At 57.5% G+C, this 16,873-nt stretch overlaps 2 protein-coding genes across 2 annotated transcripts; both read right to left on the bottom strand.

Annotated features, from left to right (window-relative positions):
* Positions 1-601: 601 nt before the first annotated feature.
* Positions 602-988, bottom strand: DCS_00538 (uncharacterized protein; the record flags this gene model as incomplete). Its single annotated transcript, XM_040797877.1, has 1 exon — positions 602-988. The coding sequence occupies one exon, from the start codon at positions 986-988 to the stop codon at positions 602-604; it is 387 nt and encodes a 128-aa protein (XP_040658760.1).
* Positions 989-4,701: 3,713 nt separating this feature from the next.
* DCS_00537 (uncharacterized protein) lies at positions 4,702-6,835 on the bottom strand (the record flags this gene model as incomplete). Its single annotated transcript, XM_040797876.1, has 5 exons — positions 4,702-5,334; positions 5,484-6,054; positions 6,134-6,173; positions 6,242-6,688; positions 6,760-6,835. 5 exons carry the CDS (start codon positions 6,833-6,835, stop codon positions 4,702-4,704), a joined length of 1,767 nt encoding a protein of 588 aa, XP_040658759.1.
* Positions 6,836-16,873: the final 10,038 nt, after the last annotated feature.

Here is a 16,873-nt window from a genome sequence, read left to right as displayed (position 1 = left end):
TAGGCGTGCTCGAAGACCTTCATGAACTCGCCTCGGTGGAGGATGGGGATCTGGGGGTTCGCGTGCTCAAAGTAGAGGGTGGCGAGCCGCAGGCCGACATCCTTGTCCGGAAAGGGGGCCGGTTCGATCTTGGGCTTCGCGTGCAGGCCGAAGAAGGAGTCGCGCATCGACGTGCCGTTTCCAGCGTAGGGCTGGCCCGGTCGATCGGGGCCGGATCCCTGGTCGGGGACCGAGTGCTGCACGGCGGCGAGGACGACGCGCGCAAAGGAGACGCCGGATGCGGAGGCGAGGGATCTCGGCTTGGGCTGGCCGACGATGTTGGCCATGGCGGGGATCCGGCCGGCCTTTTTGGCCTTGAGCGACTCGAGGGCGAGCGGCTGGGCGAGCGGCTGAGACGACCTCGCGACGGCGGCAGGTTGCGACGGCGGCCAGTCCCCGCCGTCGACGAGGGAACGCGCACGAGGGGTGTCCATGTCGACGACAGGGCGGGAGCAGAGCTCGAGGTTGTCGGCGGGCGGGAAGGAAATGTTGTTGGCGCAGAGGAGGCTCTCGAGCTGCTCGATGCGTGTTTCGAGGTAGAAGACGTAACTGCGACGGCAGGTCAGCCCTGCAGGCTCCATGAAATGTGGCAGCATGCACCATCATCATCAGCATCATCATGGGGCACGATTCGGACGGACCTCCGAGGAATTTCCTTTTTCGTGATGGGATCGTAGCCGACGCAGGCGACACCGGCCTTGGCGCAACTGGCGCAGCTCGGCAGCTTTTGGTCGCATCGGTTTTTTCGCAGCCGGCAACGGTTGCACGCGCTCACGTTGCGAAAGGTGCTGCTCTGGTTCGCCTTGTGCATGGTGTGGCTCTGGCGGTCGAGGGGGCTGCTCCCGCGATCGGCGTTTCGACGGGCCAAGTCATCGTCCACGAACGCGTCCGGCCGTGGCCTCTTGGTGCCGGACTGAGGGTTCGGGGACGGATGGCCATGGGCGGACATGTTGGTGCTTCGGGGGGCGGCGTGGGTGGCCACGACGCTTATCCGAAGCGCGCCGCCCTGGCCTGGTCTGGCTGGCGGCAAGATTTTGCCAAGAGGAGAGCGACTCTCTCTGCCTATCTGCAGCCTGCTCTCTTCGAGCGTCTTCCTTGGGCCGGGGCGGTCGAGGGGCCTCGTAGCAAGGCGGGGTCGGGTCGCTGGTGGTCGCGGAGCCGATCGGTGTTGAGACCGAACGAAGGACGAACAATTTTATCTCGGGTATCTGGAGCGATGGTCCATTCTCCAACCAGCCGTCGTCGCTGCCTTTCGGGGGCCGGAATTTAGGCTTTCAGGCAGGAACCGACCCGCAACATGCGAGGATCTTGGCAGCACCGAGGGCACTCCAACCCGGACCGAGCTCACCGACGATGGAGCAAAAGGATAGCTTCAGGGCAGGGCAGCAGCCGAGCAGAGGTCGAGGCCGAGACGGGATGGCTCGTCCGATGAGAGAGATGGAGAGGGAGATGAGGTCGTTCCCGACGAAGAGAACAGTGGTCGAGATCAGGTCCGAGCCGAGGGTGAAGGAGGGATGGACTTTGGAGGGAAGAATATCAGTTGTCGTTCAACGTCGAAAGAGTGTGCTCGAATCGTATCGTCGGCGCTGACACAAGCAACCGGCACAGCCTAGCTAGCTGCTCCCACTTTGTCGGTACGGCACCACTTGCTCGTGGATCGCGGCGCGACTGGGGGAGGGGGGGGGGGGGGGGGGGCGTCGCATTTGCTTTTCATGCCTTGTCCGCGAGTCGCAAGAGGATTCTTCAGCACTAGAGAAGGGAAGGGGGGGAGGGTTAGAAGGGGCTTGAACAGTGGGGCGACGCTCGTGTGTGCTCCTCTGCCCCTCCATCCGTCCAACGAGGCCCAGGCAGGGCCACATGCTACTTCAGTAGCGAGCCGTCCAGCTTTCGAGACCATTCCTCAAATGGCATGTCTTGGAGCGGCTGAAGCTGTCGAACCACACTTGCCGCTCGCTCACCCTCGTCCGCGGCTCCCGACCGACATCAGGGTTGGCGGGTGGCAGGTTTCGTTTCGACCCTGGGGCGGGGAAGGCCCAGGGAACGGGCCTGGAAGCAGGCTGGTGGAAGGAGGATGGAATGTCTACCAGATAGGTAGCAGCAGCGTAGCGGCAACGGTATACTGCACAAGCGGACGTCGATGGCCATCTTTGGCGGCGGAAGCAGCAGTCCTGACAGTAAAAGTCGTGGCAGTAGAAGCCGGGGCAGCATAAGTCGTGGCAGAAAAAGTCGTGGCAGAAGCAGTCGTGGCAGCCGTTTGGCAACCTTTTGGCGACGAGGCAACGTAGCGATCGGCTCGGGCTGAAGAACCGTCATCGTACTGGCAGGCTGTGCACTTGCTGCATCTATTCCGTAGGCAGGGTGACCATTCCCCGTCCGCGGCAGTATAGCAGGCTGCTGCGCAAACGAGCTGCGACGTCTTCTGGGTCATTCGCGTTGTCCGGAGGTGAAAAGCAGTAGCACGTTCCTTCTCTCTTCCCAATCGCCAGCTACATGGCGTTGCAGACGTCGACAGGTACCTGCGTTTGTGGTGTGCAGCACACTCACAGTTGGTACCTCGATGTCCATCCTTGCTAACAGAACTTTGGCCGGCCAGACATCCGCCACGCACATTAGCAGTTCAAGAGATACAGTACGGCATCACCACTGCACTGTACCACTACTGCATTGTACCACTACTGTACTGTACCACTACTGCACCGTACCACTCCTGCACCGTAACACTACTGCACCGTACCACTACTGCACTGTAAGTACTGCACCACTACTGCACCGTACCACTGCTGCACCGTACCACAACCGCACTGTACCACTACTGCACCGTACCACTACTGTACTGTACCTGTACCACTGCAGGAGACGGAGGCATCTGCGACATACACCTACACCTTAGTACGCATGTGACTAATCGTGGCCAGTCGTCACATGTTGAAAAGTGCATGCGAATTACCCCGGGCTGTGAAGCGGCACCATCGTCTCCATTGTCTCTGGTCTCCAGCCCGACTCGCCGTCGCATTGAAAAACGGTACCTGACACTAACGGATTGTGTGTGCGAATAATAGGTGTTGCCGTTATGTACTCCGAACTCGTCGTAGTGGCACCTGTCGGGGGGGTTGGCTATCTTAGTAGTATCCGCTCGTACCGAGTACGAGTCCCTACTTGCAATACTGCATGACTGGACGAACCTGTCACACTGAGCACGGAACGGAGTTTTACCCATTGGCAACCATTTTCCCACCTGCTGGTGGGGCACTGGCAAAACACTCTGCACACCCAGGCACGGCAGGGACAAGAACAGTTTTTTACAGTACATGTACTTAAGTACTTTACATGTACTCCGTACTTACTACTTTATTACTTGCCATTATGCAGAACTGGTGCTTGCACGTACTTACTTTTGCTCCGTACTTGTACCGGTTGGTGAACATTGTTTCTCCGTACTTGTACTTAACATGTCCGTGTACTTGTAAGTACGTAGGTACCAGGGTATGCCGTAGCTTGCTAGGTACCGAGGTAGTTGTAATTACTATGGTATTCTTACTGTACTAGGTACCTAGTACCCAGAACCACCAAGTAATTAGCACACAGTACCAGGAGTACTTACTTACTCTGTACGGAGTACAGTCGGTAATAATACCCAAGTGCTGTAGGTGAACAGCTGCGCCGAGTACCAGCAACAAGTACAAGTACTTACTTAAGTACAACCGAGTACGTGTAAATACAACGTATAAGTTCCTAGTAAGTACTTACTCCGTAGCCCAAGTACCCGTACTCCGTGCAGCGCACTGCACACGCAATAATACATGACGCGCTCCGTTACAGTGCGCTCACAGTACGACCTATCAAACAAGGTCGACCTGCTGGTAATATTTTGAAACTCCTGCACCATTCGATGTCTATTCCCCATCTATTCGTAGTGAAGTGACCGTCCCCGCGTATGCGTTCGTTCGCAAACACCATGCGTTCCCTCTAGCGTCTATGCATCACTAGCCGTCTCAATATCAGACATGAACCGGTTCCCCGTCCGCGGCAGTGCACCGACCCAGCAGCACTCGATGCGATATTGCCAGCGACTGGCGACCGCTCGCTCCAGGTATGCGTCCTCGGGCTCATCTCCTCCTCACCAAGGTCATACGCCATTCCAAACCTTGCCGTCCTGGGCGGTCGAAATGTGGAAGCAGAGGTCGTAAATGCGTCGTCTCTCGCCGCCATGCCTTCCTCCTCCTAGCTGTAGTCGCCACGGTGTGACTGTCTTCTCCCATGCTCGCCAAACGGGGAGGGATGGAAAACAAATGAAAAAAAAAGGCAAAGCAAAAAGGAAAAAGAAAAAAGAGCAGCTTCCTCCGACGTCAGTGACCAGCCAACGCCTGCGGTCAACGCCGGACCGGAAAGGGGGTATTGAGCATTCGGGAAAATATCATGGAGAAAGATCAAAAATTCCAGTGAAAAATCGAAAGCAGCCTGCCCCAAGTCCGAGGACAAAGAAGGGCTGGTTGAAGGTGTGAGTGTGCCGCAACTTGGGACCCCGCGACGCAACCCCTCGGGCAGCAACGAATTCAATAGCAAGGTTAAAAAGGTAGGAGAAACAAATCGAGGGGGCGGATGTAACGGAAACGAGAGATAATGGAAGAAAAAAGAGTTTCCGGGCATGTGTCTTGCATCGCCCTACACGACCTCGTCGTCGTCGTGGAGGAGAGCCTCGTCGAGCAAGGCGACCTCGTCCACGGGAGCCGTCGGCAGCTCGCCCTCGGTAATCTGAGAGCTGAGGTAGGCGCCGACGATGGTGACGAAGCCGCTAAACCACCAGGCGAGGCCGGAATAGCCCGACTCCAGGCCGACGGCGTAAAGGAAGCCGGAGAGGGTGGGGCCGACGGCTCGGCACAGGCTGGCCGTCGACGCCGCGATTCCGTTGATGGTGCCCAAAACCTGCCTCGACGGTGCCGCATTGGCCAGGAGGATCGCGTTGTTGGGGTATGCCATGGTTGCGTACGTGCACTTCCAGATGACGAGAAGGTAGATGGCAGGCATCCTCAGGCCGTCCGGAAGCAGCACGAGGTACGGCGTGACGAGGTAGAGGGCGAAGTAGGAGAAGGCGAGGAGGCGGAAGAGGCGAAGGGAACCCAGCCTCCTGGTGACGGGCGGCACGATGAGGTAGTTGGAGAGCAGCGAGTAGAGGCCCTGGACGGACATGATGGCGCCGATCGTCTTCGTGTCGAGGCCGAATCCGTTGACAAATTTGAACGGAAGCTCCGCCACCGCCTTCTCCGGCGGCGAGGTGCTGAGAAAGACGGGAAAGAGCTGATCAAAGGATATGGTATGGCTGATGGATAGAAAAAAAAAGGCCGCGTCAGTCAATGCCGGTTGCCAGGGACAATGAAGAGAGGAGGTGAAAGTAGGGTGGACGAGGGTGGACGAGGGCGGACGAGGTGGAGGATGACAGGACGCACGTACAAGGCAAGAATCCCGTAGGAAATTATGTTCAGGATGACAGGCTTCGTAAAGACCTTTGCCTTCCCGCCCGGCTCGGAGCCGATTCGATGACCTTGGTCGTCATGAGGCCGCGTCAGGGGGCCCTTTCGGGGTGCCAGCTTGGGCGAATTTTCACGACTCCGATACGCCGGCAGGGGCTCGTCCATTTCGGTCAGTTTGTCCCCGGCGCGTGCACATGCCCCGGCGGCGTTGCGGCCTGTCAGGTCGTCGTCGTCGTCGTGGCCGGCCAGAAGCGCCTGCTTCTCCGGGATCCGAATGCGCCGTTGGCAGCGGCCAGTGGCCTTTCGGAGGAGAGCGGTCAGCTTCCTTCCGAGCTCGCGCCCGCGGTCCCTCTGCAGCTTCTTCTCGATATGCGTCTCCTCCAGAAAGAGGAGGCCGATGGCGACGCCGACGAACACCATGATGGCGCTGAAGAGATTCGGAAGAAGATAGGGGTAACGGTCCCAAATCGAGCCGCGGGGGAACAGGTTCGGGTAGCTGATGCAGGGTCGGGCGAGCGCACCACCGATCATCGGACCGATGATGGATCTGGACTCGGAGCGTTAGGAATGGAAACGGAGTTGTCGGGGAGCGGATGCCAGCATGGCCGACAGAACCGTCAACGTACCCGATGCACCAAACCATGGGCATGATGGTGTAAGCGCGGGCTGGACGGCTTGTCAGCACTTGTGGGCGCGCCCTGGGCGATGAAGGAGCTTCGAAATTGGCTACTCACGTTGCTGCTCCCTCGAAGTCACCAATTCCGCCACGGTCGTCTGCAGCACGCCAATGTTCCTGGAGGACAAGCTTGTCAGCCGGTCGTCTCGAGCAAAAAAGAAGCTGGCGCCGGCCAAGGCCCCGTCTGGCTCGTACCCGTTTAGGAGACCGCCGAGTGCGCGGGCAAAGAGTGCGACCGGCAGGCTCGGGGCGAAGCCAAACATCAAGACGCTGATGGCCGTTCCCAAAAGTCCCATCAACAGCACCGGCTTGCGACCAACCTTGTCGCTCAACCGTCCCCACATGAGGCCCGTGGCGAACTCGGCCAGGGTAAAGGCCGAGGTGACCATGCCGGCGTATACGGATATCTTAGTGGAGTCGTCGGTGATGCGGAAGTCTTCAATCATGTAATAGATGTACGGAAAGATGGACATGAACGCGATGGGCTCGCATATCCGGCAGCACGCTGTGGCAGAAAGTCAGGATCCCGACGACTTCGCCGCGGCCGCCTGTCCGACGCGCGAGAGGCTTCCGTACCTAGGATAAACATCTGCTTCGTCGGGAAGGGTCGTCGGTCGGCCTCGGCCGCCGGGGGGGACGACGGTCTTGCCATGCTGCTTTTTGGTTTTGTCTGGGACGTCAAACGTCAACCTATCTTCGCGTCGCCCTGAACACCTGCAGGGGAGCAAGCGTAGACCGAGCGCGAGCCTCACGGTGGCGACGAGGTGTGGTGCTCCGACGGTTCAGCCGGTGACGGCCAAGCGTGCGCAAGAATCGACGGAAAGCCGGTCGGTGGAGAGCAGGACAAGACTGGCTGATCAAGATTACATGAGGGAGAGAGGGACAGCGCCGGCACGATGAGCAAGGCCGTAGAAGCGGTCGCAAAGACCGGCGAGTACTCGCCGTTATATATGCATGATCCGGATCAAGCAGAGGAGAGGAGAAAACCAGGGGGGGGGGGGTTAGAGAAAGACAGGAGTGGATACGCATACTGCACTCGTACGCTGTATATCAGTGACGGTGAAGAAAGGAGAAACGTCGATTCCCGGATGCCCGTTTCGGTACCCGTTGGGCTGCGGCCACTGATGCCACATGGACGTCTGGCACCAGGGGTAGAACAGCCGATGGCATGAGCAGGCAGGCCGGCGAGAACACCTCAGATCTCCCCTATTTTTGTCGATGACAGCACCACAAAGCAAGGCAGATGCACCAAAGTTGGCTCCCACCAACCCCACGACATTTGGACGGAGCAGGGGGTCATCCTTGCTTGGACGTGCCCTGGACGGCCCCGCCCTGGCATCATTCCCATCCAGCCCAGGACGAGGGCTGCTTGCCGGACCGGGTAGGTACCGTGCGAGCACTGCCAAATGCCCAGCAAGGAGACGGACTTTGCATTTATTCATGCACTCCTAGGGGTGTGCTTCGTGTACTTGCTTGCGTGCATGGCAAGTTGTTGACCCCAAGCGTACTCGTAGCTCCGAGTCGTTGTACAGCTCGCGCCTGGATGCGCAGCACGTGTACGAGCAGATGCACGAGCAGGTACGGTATTCTGTACATGCAAGTACACGGACGAGGACAGACGATACGGAGCGAAGCATTGTTGCATGGAGGGGCGTGTGTCGAGCCAGAAGGAAGAAAAGTGTCGGCTCTCTGGACCCCCCCTGGTCGGTGCGGGCCAAGGCTGAAGCCAATGTTCGAAGCAGAAACAGCTCAGCACCAGGACTGGCACAACTCAGGTCCTACACCTTGACCTGCTCACACTTGGCCATCTGCTGAGCAGTAATTAGTTGTACACGGGCATGGGAGTACACGCACAGCAGATACTTGCACTGCCTTGGACCTGCATGTACATGTAGGTGTAGGTGTCCATGTACTGCAAGAGGTCGAGGAGCCTTCGTGCTGAACAAGAGGAGTCTGCACGCACGTACGTACGGAGGGGGAAGTGTCTGGTGCTTTTTGTTTGCCGCTGCAGGTAAAACTGGTCCAATTTGACTTTTGCGATGACCACCTCCTGATGATGGCAAGGCAGACGTGGCAAAAGGGGGACGAGAAGGGTTCAAGTTGTCGTCTCATGGGGAGCCGGCTGGTGGTTGGTGGTGCGACCGGACGATGGCTGGAAGAAGATGGTGGGTGGGCTTGAGCGCCGCCATGTACTCGTACTTGGACAGGTAAATCTTGCACGTATACCTTGTCGGGGCGTGCAATGCGCGAAGAGTCAGCGACGTAGACGAGCTCTCAACGGCTTCAATACTGTACCTGAGGAGTTGCTTGCAGATGAAGTATGGAATTTTTCGTCCGGCGGGAGAGCTGCGGTACTGTCGTGCTGCTACTACAGTACAGTACCAAGTACAAGTACGGCACGGAGTACTCTGTTCATGTATACCTAAATGGGCAGGGAGTGCTGTACCGAGTACTCTACCGAGTACGGAGTAATTACTTGACTGATATTAGGTAAAGCTTCAAGTATTGTGAAGGTAGTAAGTACATGTAGTTGTAACTACTTACTCCGTAGTTGCAAGTACTCACAAGCACTTGCACTGAAGCACAAGCGTCCATGTGTACCTACGGGGATATCTGCATGTGCAGTATGCGGTGGCCAAGTGTGGTATGGCCACTTGTACTCTACCCCATGTGTTGTGTTAGAGTACACCTACGGAGCACATGCTACGAGTGCATGTCGGAACGAGTCCCTGTTGATATTAGGTACTCTGTACTGTGCTTGCACCTACAGCATCATTCTTACCTGCAGCTGGGCTCGCCCTCGTGCCCGTGCTGGCGGCCCCTGCACTCTGTATCCATTTTCCTTGGTCGCCTTCCAAACTCCCGGAAAAGCCTGGTTTGTTTTCGCCGCCAATTTGGCAGCCGCCCGGAAGGACGGCTGGTGGAGGCATCGAGCGCGGACCAGGCAGATGGCTACCCGGCGAGCTGGTGCAACCGGGGGCCAGGCCAGCCCTCCGAGCCCCGCCCTAGACCGCCAAACCCCTGTCTTTGCCCATGGCGGAACGGAACTGCATTTGTTTCTTATACCGTGCAGCTACGGAGTACTGTACTTGGTTGTAGTTGTAAGTACTTGGGTACTGTAGTTGTAGTTGTACTTGAGCACTTGCTCTGCGTGTACGAGTAAGTACATGTGCACGTACTCACCGACGCTGAGAATACCATGTGCCAATACAGCCACCCAAGTACCTGCTAGTTAGTGCTGCACTCCGCGCTTGGTGTCTCGTCCGTTTCTGCACGTACTGTATTACTTGAGTACTTACGCACACGTACTTGCTTGCTTACGTAGTTGTACAACCATGCATGGAAATGTTTGCTGTCGTCATCACGTGTCCCCGTCGGCATCGTCGTCATGCGCGGATGAGCGCAAGCATATACTCGTACACCCGCCTCCTGCTTCGTGCTGGAGTACAACTAACTGCTCAAGTCCTTGTGCGGTAGGCCCCTGCGACGAGTAGCACTCGTGCCTTCCGGACACTGTCGAACGGAGCCAAGCCAAGCAGAAGCAACTGACCGAATGAGCCCTTGTTTCTTTTTCCCTGCTCATGGACCCGCCAACGGGACGAGTAGTGACGAGGATGAACTCGCTCCTCGGGTACGGAAGCTTCATCCGGACTCATCAGGCCCTCGTCCTGCGTCGGACCTAGTCGGCGGCACCTTTCATTGGCCCCGCTCGAGGCCTCTGTGCCACAGGCCGATGCGTTCCGTTGCGTCGCGGGCCCCCGTCCAGCGAGCCTGCTGACTCGCATCCAGCTCTTTTGTGACGAACCATGGATGACCAAGTTCCCGTCCCGAGCAGCCAGCCGATCGTATGGTACTCCCATGCACCTCGCTGAGCACTTTGAAAACCCCTCTCGTCGCGACCTGGAGGAGGGATCCGCGCTTCGCAAGTATTCGTCCGGACGAATGACCGGCCGGGACGCTGCAATCGGCCTTCCGAGCCTCTCGAGTGATGACTTGCATGTCTTCTCGTGAAAAGATCAACGGCGACGGCAGTGGCGGCGTACAATCACCAGCCATATTCGCCGGCTTGCAAGGAACGTACGAAGCCGGTGCTCCCGTCGCCGCGAACCCTCCCGTTTTGCCACCATCATTTCCCTGCTCTCATCGGGCGAGTAGTCAAGACACCCCGAATGGTCGGTGGTGATGCTGTGTCGCGCCCCGGAGAGGAGCTCAAACGGACAGGTTGTCCTTGCAGCAATCCGTTGGGTGACGCGACTGAATGGGTTCGTGCCGTGTTGGTCCCTGACAATGCGTGAAGCAAATGGACAGTTGCCGAAGTGGGACGACGACGTCAGCGATTTGATGACATGGCATGAGGCGGTGAATGCCCACTCCCCAGTTCAATTTGCGCGGGCCGTCCAGGGAGGGGGGTGAGAGATGAACCTGCGATCGGGTCCCGCCCGAGACTCCGTTGCCCGGACCCTGCCGCACCAACAAATTTGTCGAGGAAACAGCGCTTGTGCGCAGATGGACTCCGTTCCGGACGCCTCCTGGCTCGCATACCCCATGCCCAATTGCCAATCACCAGTCTCGCATGCTTCACGCAGGCGGATCTCCTGGTCAGCTGGCGGACAGCCATCTGCGTGGTTGGTTGGTGCCCTTTGGTGAGCATGCACTCTGGCTGATGACCTACCTACATGTACTCTCTGTACACTACAGTACATGCCGAACTCGCCATTTCCCATCCCACAATCTGCGAGTATGGTGAACCATCTTTTGAGATCCGATAGGCGACTGTAAGGGTTTAATGCAATTCGATATCCGATGCGCTTGTCGCCGTCCGTACGCCTCCGCGGGCAGCTACCCGCAAGGAACGGAGCACGCATCACGACTGTTGCAAGTGAGTGTGTGCCGGCACACTTACAAGCACAGGTGCGAGTGCCGATTCGACGAGGCAATAGGTGCAGTGGCCATACCCGCCCTCGTGAGATCTGCATCCACCTGCCGAGAGCGGCACACCGTGATTTGTACTTGCTCCGTGCATGTAAGTAGTCGAGATGTAGGTACGCCCAACAGCCGTTTCGATTGGCGAGACCCTAGCTTGGCGCGTCATCTTCCGTCCGCCGACCAGGCTGTCCTCGGACGATAATACACAAAAGGTATTTTTCGGCTCGCCCAATCGAGGGCCTTTGCATTGTGCGGTCTGGATGATTGCTGATTCCAATGCATCGCACATGCGGCGGACGAGTAAGAGCAGGGAGCACGATTGCGTCAACTCTGGTGAGTTGCTGCTTCAGGCAGTCCATTCTTTGGCCTCGTTGGACGCTGGAGAGTAGCCCCAAATTGGTGCAAGTGGCTTGCCGGCTTCGTGAACGGACGAGCGACTGGTCCATGTCCTCGATCCTCTGGCGTCCGTACACACGTCATTGGACGCGTACTCGTGGGTGTACGAGTTGAGCAGCACCTTTGAGCCGAATGTGAGTGGCGGGCGCCCACTTGTAACCATACAGAAATTTGCCATCTGGGTACAGGGCAACGGCAGAGCCATGGGCCCTCCCTTGCCCTTGTCCAGGTGCTATAAATATTGCACGGGGGGCAGTAATTAGCAAGAGCAAAAGTAAAGGCCAATTTCTAAGCCGGGGTCGGTCGGTCACCCTGTGACGAGCCATGATGGGAAGCATGTGAAGCTTCATTGGTGTCATGCTCAAGCTCCTGTTCGTAGTCGAGGACGTCCAACCTCGAGAGATGATTCCAATGAGCCCAACACTGCAAACGGGTTCGCGCGGGAGCTTCCATGTGATGGTCATGCAACCCGATGGTCTCTCGCATCTACATGTCAAGCAACAGAGGATGCTGCTGCTGAACCGCTGGACCGTTTGCGCCCTCGCTTGGTGGTTTCAAACCTGCGGGGGGCGGGGGTTGCCACTGTCGAAGTGTGCCGACGTGGCCCGCCCGGCCTGGGCTCTGATGGCCCGCACGAGCGTGTGATGGCGAAACAGAAACAGCAATTTCTAATGCCTACACACGCTCGGCCCATGAGTATCGCCTACCGGACCTGCTCGTGTTATTGAAAACGCATGTACTTGCCAGCCCATACGAGTATTGCTAGCAATTATGCGTAGCGTCAGCACTCGAGTAGAGAGCGGAAGAATTCTCCAGAAATGCTGCGAGCCCCGAGATACGACGACATGGGGAGGGCAAAGCATGCTCGATCCCTCCCGGGCAAGGCTGACGAGCAAAGAAATGTCTCGGGTTCTGGTTAGCGAGTATGAATCTGCCATGTTTGGAGAACCCACTGCCGAGTTGCCACCGAGCAGGACGGGACAGGCGGCTCTCCCGCGTGGATATTCCGGCGAGTGCGCTGCACTGACTCCATCATGTCCTTGTCGTTTCAACGTCATCAAATCGACGAAGCCATAAAACATGCCGACCCCCCCCCGAGGTGCCATGGTTGCGGCCAAGGAAAAGTCAAGTCCATACCGCCCAGGATCAGCGAGTCGGCTTGTGCATGGAACTGCTTGTACTCCGTACTTGGATCGCGGATCAAACACACTCCAGAATACAAGTAGTAGTACCCTGTCCCTCGTGGTTGCGTGCCGGCTTGGGCGTAATCGTATGCAGGACATGCAGCAGTGGCCAGGGTCAATTCGAAGAGTCACGAATAAGCGGCTTACCATGGCTCCATCGGACCCGACGAAGCGGTCGTACCAAATACATGCATGCCAGAGGGTAGGATGCACTAAGCGTCCAACGATGTTTCGTAGAGCGAGCACTTGAGAGCCTTGCCTCGGACGCCATCAAGCAGGTGTTTTGTGCGCACGTAATAAGCGACTGCGGATTCTCACCGCCAGATGGGGAAAATGCACGGGATTGATGATGCGCTCCCGCACCCCTTTGCAAGCACCGAACTTGTGAGGCCCGCACGGCACCTTGGTATATGCGGGGGTATCCGTGCTCGGAGTTTCCAAAACGGCACCGCCGTGTGCAAATCCGTCCAATGACTCGGGCGACATCCATGAGCTAGGACCCCCGGGGAATCGATGCTGCTATCCGGTTTGGGCAGAGTCCGGCCGTATTACTACTTCCCGTACTCCCCGGTCCTTGGCTGCCGACGGCGGCCCGTGTCGTTGCTGTTTCTGAGACCGGAAATATACAATCTTTGCCACCAACAGCCTAGCCTAGCTTCGGTGGCAATGCGAGCGAGCACTGCACAGTGCATGTACAGGCATGGCGTCGTTTCCCCTCCCCTCCTCAGTCAAACCTGTAAAGGTCCCTGGCGTCCCACGGGCCTGGCATGTGGGCCACGCAGAAGATCACGAGCACGCCTGCCTGTGCAGAGTACGGAGTGCTCACATGTCGGTACACTTTCACATACGTGTGCGTCAGTGCTGCGAGCGCCCCTTGTGCGGACCCGGTTTGCCTGTTGCGTGCATCTATCCATTGTCGTGCACTACTGTCGCTTGACATGTGGTCAGGTGAGGACATGCGCGGGAGGATAGACGGGTGGGCGTTGTTGGTCGGATCGCGGGGCAACAACTGCCGTAGGATCTGGGTGACGCTTGACGCGTTGCCTGACGATTTGGTGCCCTACCAGCTTCAGCCATTCAGCATCGCTTCATGGGTTGAGTGGTGAGGGCGAGTGCTGGAATTTCGCGACGAGGTGACGCCCGGGTGCTCCCTACCGAGATGACGTATTCTCTTTCATGTTTGAATTGTCCAATTCGTGAAGGCATGTTCCTCAGTTCGACTCGGTCATACACGCACAGCTGCAAACAACGGGTCGTTCCCTCTTGTCTGTGTTGTTGTCTATAGCCTTGGAAGCTTCCTGGTTGCGGCCGTCCACCTCGGAAGTTGGGTTGGACTGGTGGTCAAGGCTGGCAGGATGCGAGCGTACGAGCTGTGACGGGCAACGACCGAGGAGAGCAGCGGAAAGCTTCAGCACCACGTCCAGAAACCAAAGGCAGAACCACTGTTGTGCTTCGTGCCGTAGTTGCCATCATGGCCACGACCGGCTGAATTGCTGGGTCTTGGAATTCGCAGCATCGTACCTGGACAGCAAAAGTAAAGATAAGAACGGAAGCGAGAGGATCATCTCCCGCCAAGCCTTCGTTTCTCAGTGGCCTGGGACGGCAACGACCTTTCGAGAATTTTGAGCGAAGCGTCCGTCTCCAGGAGGCGTCCGTCTCCCGTTGATATCTATCGCGGGCGGGGGGGGAAGGTTGGAAGGAAGGAGCATCCCAGCCGTTTGATGTTTGGAAAGGCACGACAGACTGTAGATTGTACATGCACTTCTTTCTCGCCATCTTTCGATGCGAGATGCCCAAGGAGTGCGGTACCAGGCAGTTTGTACCGGGTACCTCATTCGCCTGGCTGATTCCGTACCTGCACTTGGTAGCAGGTAGCGGGTACGAACTTGTGGTGTTTCGGTCACGACGCTCCTTGCTTGCTTCTCCAGCAAAGCTCAAGTCGAAGCCAAGGTCAGGCTGGCCTGTCTCTAGGCTTCTCATATTACGTCTGGTTTGTACTGGTACCTTTTCCATCCATGCGAGTACAAGCGGAGAGGTAGGTGTACATGCGCGCCTCTCGCACACAAATGCTCCAAACCCCACCCCACGATGGCTTCCTTTTTTTGCTTTTCTTCACATCCGTTCCTTTGCCTCAAAACACGGAGGTGCTGGACTCGCCTGGATTTCGACAGGCCAAATTGTCACATTTCCTGCACGAGATTGGTGCTTGCGGCGGTCAGTTTGGGAGACATTCTGCCATTGCGCTGCAGATGCGTCCATATCCCCTGCCGACCTGCACGCCCACACAGGAATCCTCGTGCTCGTACCTGCTTGCTGATGCAACGGCCGCCACCCTTGCAGATTCGACGGCAGCCTAGGACGCACGAGCCGATGCATCGACTAGACGCATGCCGTATCTGGCCAAGTTGCCTCGCCTTGATCGCCTCTGTGCGCAGGACAGGGCAACCGCGCGTGACACGATGGCGAACCGCAGGCAGCTTCAGCTGCATCGAAGCTTTTTCGCCCTGGGCATCGTCAACTGCAGCCGCGTCACGGGTCCGGAGAGTGCGCGGCGAGAAAACTGAATGGGCCGGTGCCGCGGCGAGTGGCTACACCGCATCGCCAGCCTCCCCCCGAGCAGGGTTGCCTTGTGGCGACCTGTGAGAATGAAGAAGGTGCCAAGATGATGACCCTCCTCCCACCACCTGCCTGGTGCGATGGAGCGCACGGCATAGCGCAGGCTTCATTCCGACATCCTTTGTTGCTGGAAGGGCACAGGGACAAAAGAAAGCCGACTTGGGTACTCCGTATGTCGAACCAATGCCTCCCTCGGCTTGCGGAGGCTGCTGGAGGAAGGCACTTGGTCATGAGAGCGACCAAGATGATTGTGCCAACACTCTCTCCCTCTCAGAGGCGAGAATGAATGGCACGGGCAGTCATGAGTCGCGATCCACACCTTGGGCAATCTTGGCCCGTCTGCGAATGATGCTCGCAAAGGGGTTCACAATTGTCGGATGCTCTACGCAGCAAACCTGCTCCTGGTCACCGCCGAGCTGCGAATGGAACCTGTCTGATAAGTTGTGACAGGGAGGCTGACATGAAGCCCCTTTTGGACGAAATACGATATCTGACGAAGCTAGCATCTGGAACCTCGACGATGCAGCGTCCCGATTGGCCTGAGAGCCCATTTTCATTCACATGACCGCGTCCCATCGGTGTAAACGCACCTTTTGCATCGAAACTACTGCAGCTTCAATCCAGGCCCTTGCTAGTTGCGAGCCGACATCTGTCGCCGTGCTCCCGGAGAAGATTAGCTTGCCATGAGACGAATCATTTGCGCCCAATGCCGTCGGCACATCTGTTGACAGACTGAGATGGAGCCACCATGTTGCAAATCTCCCATGAACTCGACGGGAGCAGGAAGTGACGAACGATTGAGGAGTGAGAACGTTGACGCACCCCCGAAATGCAATCACAAAAATATCGACAGCCTTTGCATGCGACATGACGGCAGAACCTACTTTTCGACGACTCACGACAAAGCCAAGGTTTTTCGGGTCCTGTCGAGTCACCTCCGCCAGTTCCAATTACGAGCGGCCGGGCAGAAGAGGGACTGGTCCGGGACATGATGTGATGGCAAGTAGATTCTTCTCGCCAGTGTCATGTGCTACCATGTTTCCGACAGCAACCCAAGGCCCGAGCAAGCAAGATCGGCTCTGTGTGGGACGATGTTGGTTCGGACTGTCGTCACACGGCGAGGGCTCTGGCGTGGAAGTAAATCGCCTACGCAAGCCACGATGACACCGTAGGAAAGGACACGGTCTCGGTTCCAGTTTGGCTGGTTGGCGGCCATCAATGCCACTCCCTCCAATCGAACCCGTCTCGACAATGGTTCCATGCATCGTGGGCGAATTGCGAGAGAACGGCGAGAAGTCCAGCAACGTCGGGAAGACAGCTTGCGCTCCCACATCGCAGCGCATGACCTGAGAACACGAGACGTGGCAAGGTGACGTTTGATGACGTGGACGTGAAGGATGACGATAAAGATTCCGTTGGCTACGGTACCACGGACCGCGACTCAAGATGTTAGGCCAAGTTGAGGGTATGGGCAGAACTGAAAAGACGGGACCGGCCATCTCGAGCTTTGGAACAACACCGAGCTCCATGGAGGACATGAGCAGCAGCGAGACACCATTGCCTGCATG

The sequence above is a fragment of the Drechmeria coniospora genome, chromosome 01 (assembly GCF_001625195.1).
Source record: "Drechmeria coniospora strain ARSEF 6962 chromosome 01, whole genome shotgun sequence".
Classification (NCBI taxonomy): Eukaryota; Fungi; Ascomycota; class Sordariomycetes; order Hypocreales; family Ophiocordycipitaceae; genus Drechmeria; species Drechmeria coniospora.
This window is presented reverse-complemented; position numbering and strand designations above follow the sequence as displayed.